The 3,337-nt window shown below is 36.4% G+C and overlaps 1 protein-coding gene across 1 annotated transcript; it reads right to left on the bottom strand.

The window, feature by feature from the left end:
* Nucleotides 1-209: 209 nt before the first annotated feature.
* Nucleotides 210-1,651, bottom strand: LOC149568481 (dihydroflavonol 4-reductase-like). Its single transcript, XM_089817568.1, has 5 exons — nucleotides 1,522-1,651; nucleotides 1,276-1,442; nucleotides 755-1,127; nucleotides 449-668; nucleotides 210-363 (listed from the first exon to the last, which is right to left on the bottom strand). Exons 1-5 carry the CDS (start codon nucleotides 1,649-1,651, stop codon nucleotides 210-212), a joined length of 1,044 nt encoding a protein of 347 aa, XP_089673694.1.
* Between the last annotated feature and the right edge of the window lie 1,686 nt (nucleotides 1,652-3,337).

Raw genomic sequence — 3,337 nt, 5'->3', positions numbered from 1 at the left:
AGCCTGTTGAACTTTCCAACATATAACAACTTTCAACCTCTTCCAACGATTTCTACTTTAGAAGATTTTAGAAGCTTCTATTTCTTGAGAAATCAGTCAGCTACAACACAATATATCTGCTGATAATATAAATATATTTTTATTTGTAATCTAAAAGCATTTTGAATTCACTTTTTTCTTATTTTAAAATTTTTTCTATTTCACATGTTTTATTTATTTAATACAACTTCAACTTTTATTGCGAGACAATCCAGAGTCTCCTTAAAAGCTTGGGGCAGATGATACTGGTAAGAAAAACCCATATCCAATAATTTCTTTGATGGAACAGGTAGGTATCTTTCAACTCCATCATCTTCATCCAACCTGTACAAATTAGAATACAAATGTTAAAAAGTTCTCTAGACGAGTAAGATATCCTTCAAGGCTCAAACTAAAATTATTTCCTTACTTGAGAGAATTCGAATTCTTGAACTGTGCATAATGTTTAGCAACGAAATCTTCGAGAGAGCTCAGACTCATAGACTCGGATGCACAAACATAGCGATTTTGAGCATTGGTATTCTCCATCAAGAATATGTGGGCATTGCATATATCATCAATATGAACAATGGGTATAGATCCCAACATGAAATCCAGAAACTTGAGCAATTCATAAAATCCGTCATTTCCTGTTAAATCCAGTGACGTCAGAACCATACACAATCATGAATATATTGACACAAAAATTACAATTGAAGACACACATATTTTATACCTCCAGTCAGAGCTAGTATTGTTTGAGCAGATGTTAAAGCAGTCGTAGTTGTAAGCCAAGGCCCAATCACCAGACCTGGCAAAATACTGACAATCTCCATGTCATTATGAAGCCCATGATATTTAAGAGCTTCCTGTTCTGCCAATGTCTTAGATATCATATACCAAGCTAACTTGGCCTTCTGAGAACTAAGGAAATGCACTGGGCTCCAACAACTTTCATCAAGGCATTTTTGGGTGAAGTCCCCCTCGTCATTCATTGGAGAAGCCGCTGTAACTGATGAAGTGAAAACTACACGTCTAACAGATTTAGCTCTTAGACAGGCTTTCATAACATTGTGTACTCCATTTACGGCAGGTACAACAAAGCCGTCCTTTTAAACAACACCCATACCAGAAATTTTAGATTAAGACTTAAAAAATGCTTTGATAGATAAAGACTATAGATAACATTAGGAACAAGCACAAGTGTTATTTTGAGTAAAGAGTTAATTATGAGTCTTTTCATGATCTCATGCTTACCAGATTAGGTTTTGTAAAATCCATGGGACCTGCCACATGAAAAACTCCATGGCAGCTCTCCACAGCAGAATCAAAGCTGCCCTCTACACATAAATCAGCTTTAAAAAGCTTAAGCCTTTCCTCTGCCCCGGGCAGCTCCAACAAAGGTCTTGATTTTGGTTTGTCTTCTGCATATGCAACTGGATCGCTTTAATACATAACTCTTAAATCAGGACTATAGTTTTGCCTTAAAAAAACAAGTTATACCTGGGTTTCTTAGGGTTGCGTTGACGGTGTAGCCCCTTTCAAGCAGATTTTTGACCAGCCATGATCCGATGTATCCCGTTGCTCCAGTCACACACACTCGTTTACAACCCTGATTAACCCCGTCCGCCATTGAATCTTGCTTTGAAATCAGCCAAAAGGAAACTTGTGAGAGAGAGAGGCTCAAATTGTGTCTCGTTCTATGGCTGTTTGGTAACAATAATGGCAGTTTGTAACTGTTTTTCCTGCGGCGGGCTTTAAGATGGTGTAATAATAGTATACAACACATTTTATTTGTTGAAATTCATGCTTATAAAATTATTAATGTCTCCAATGAGTCGCCGAAACAAGGAAGGAACCCCACCTTTGACAGTGTTGGCCGATCATGAATAATGCCGTAGAGTTGGCGATTGAATCAACGGTTAGCTGGACAATTCGACGTTGAAACCCACGTTCACCTGGATGATTATGAATTTTTAATGACCGTTGCAGTGGGAACATCCTCGGCCAGTTTCGATGGCTTAATATACTAGCTTATATATATTCATATGTAGTGAAGCCGACAGTTATGAAGGCTTTACTTCTTTTTTTATTCCTTATTCATTTTGAAAAATAGTCTTAAAAGTGCTTTAGCATATAGCGTGGTAGTGAAGTGGTTGTATTATTGGTGGCGTAAACTTCAATTGGGTCATTATTAACTTTTAATTTAATATTTTTCTACTTGTTATCTTAATTATTTTATTCTTAAAGATTATATTTAATTAAGATTATAGTAATTAAAATGTAATATCTTATGAACATAATGTTATAGCTAAAATTTAGTTAGGTTCAATGTTCAAATGTGTTTAGAGTCATTTTTTTCCACATATAGGATGTGATTTCATTTATTCTTAGAGTTAGATCTTAATTCTTATTATAGGATTATGTTTAATTTTTTATTTAGTATTATATATTAATTTAATTTGGTTTAGTCATATTTTAGAGCCAATATAGTTTTACATTTATCATTTTATCCTCTCTCTCTCTCTCTCTCACACACAGACACAGACACAGACACACAGACACACAGACACACACACACACACACACACCTCCCTCCTCTTAATTACTCTCTTCCACTCTCTTGCTTCCCTCTTCTTCTCATTTCATCTACTTATTTAACTCTATCTCTAGATTTTGTGTCTCTCACCCTTTCCACCTTCTCTAACTCTCTCTTTATCATATATCTCTACCTCTAATTTACCTCTTAGAATCTCTTTTCTATGTACTCACACTACATCTTCCCCAATTTCTCTACCTTATGTATCTCATCCTCTTACTATTATCTCTATCAAGTCCCCTAATACTCTCTCTCTCTCTCTCTCTCTCTCTCCCCCTCACACACACACACACACACTACCCTCTAACATTCTCCCCCTACCTACTCTCACAATCTCTACCACCTTTTAACCTCTTTTTTGACCTCATTTTCCTTACTCTATCCTAGCTAATTATTATCTTTCATTTTGGCCTCTCTCTCTCTCTCTCTCTCTCTCTCTCTCTCTCTCTCTCACCTATCTTCCACTAATTAACCTCTAACACTCTCTACCCTACATACCCTCTAACACTCTCTACCCTACCTACTCTCACTATCTTAACCACCTCTTAGCCTCTTTTTCCACCTCACGTCTTACTCTATTCTTGAACATTATCTCATCTCTCTCCCCTTCCCCATTTTATCTCTCTAGCTCATATCATCCTCATCCCACTTCTCTATTTAATATTTTCTCACATTATCTCTCACCTTAATTATCCTCTTCCTCTAGCTACCTCATGTCTC

This window comes from Cupressus sempervirens, chromosome 3 (genome assembly GCF_028749045.1).
Source record: "Cupressus sempervirens isolate cs-2001-9-10 chromosome 3, ASM2874904v1, whole genome shotgun sequence".
NCBI lineage: Eukaryota > Viridiplantae > Streptophyta > Pinopsida > Cupressales > Cupressaceae > Cupressus > Cupressus sempervirens.
This window is presented reverse-complemented; position numbering and strand designations above follow the sequence as displayed.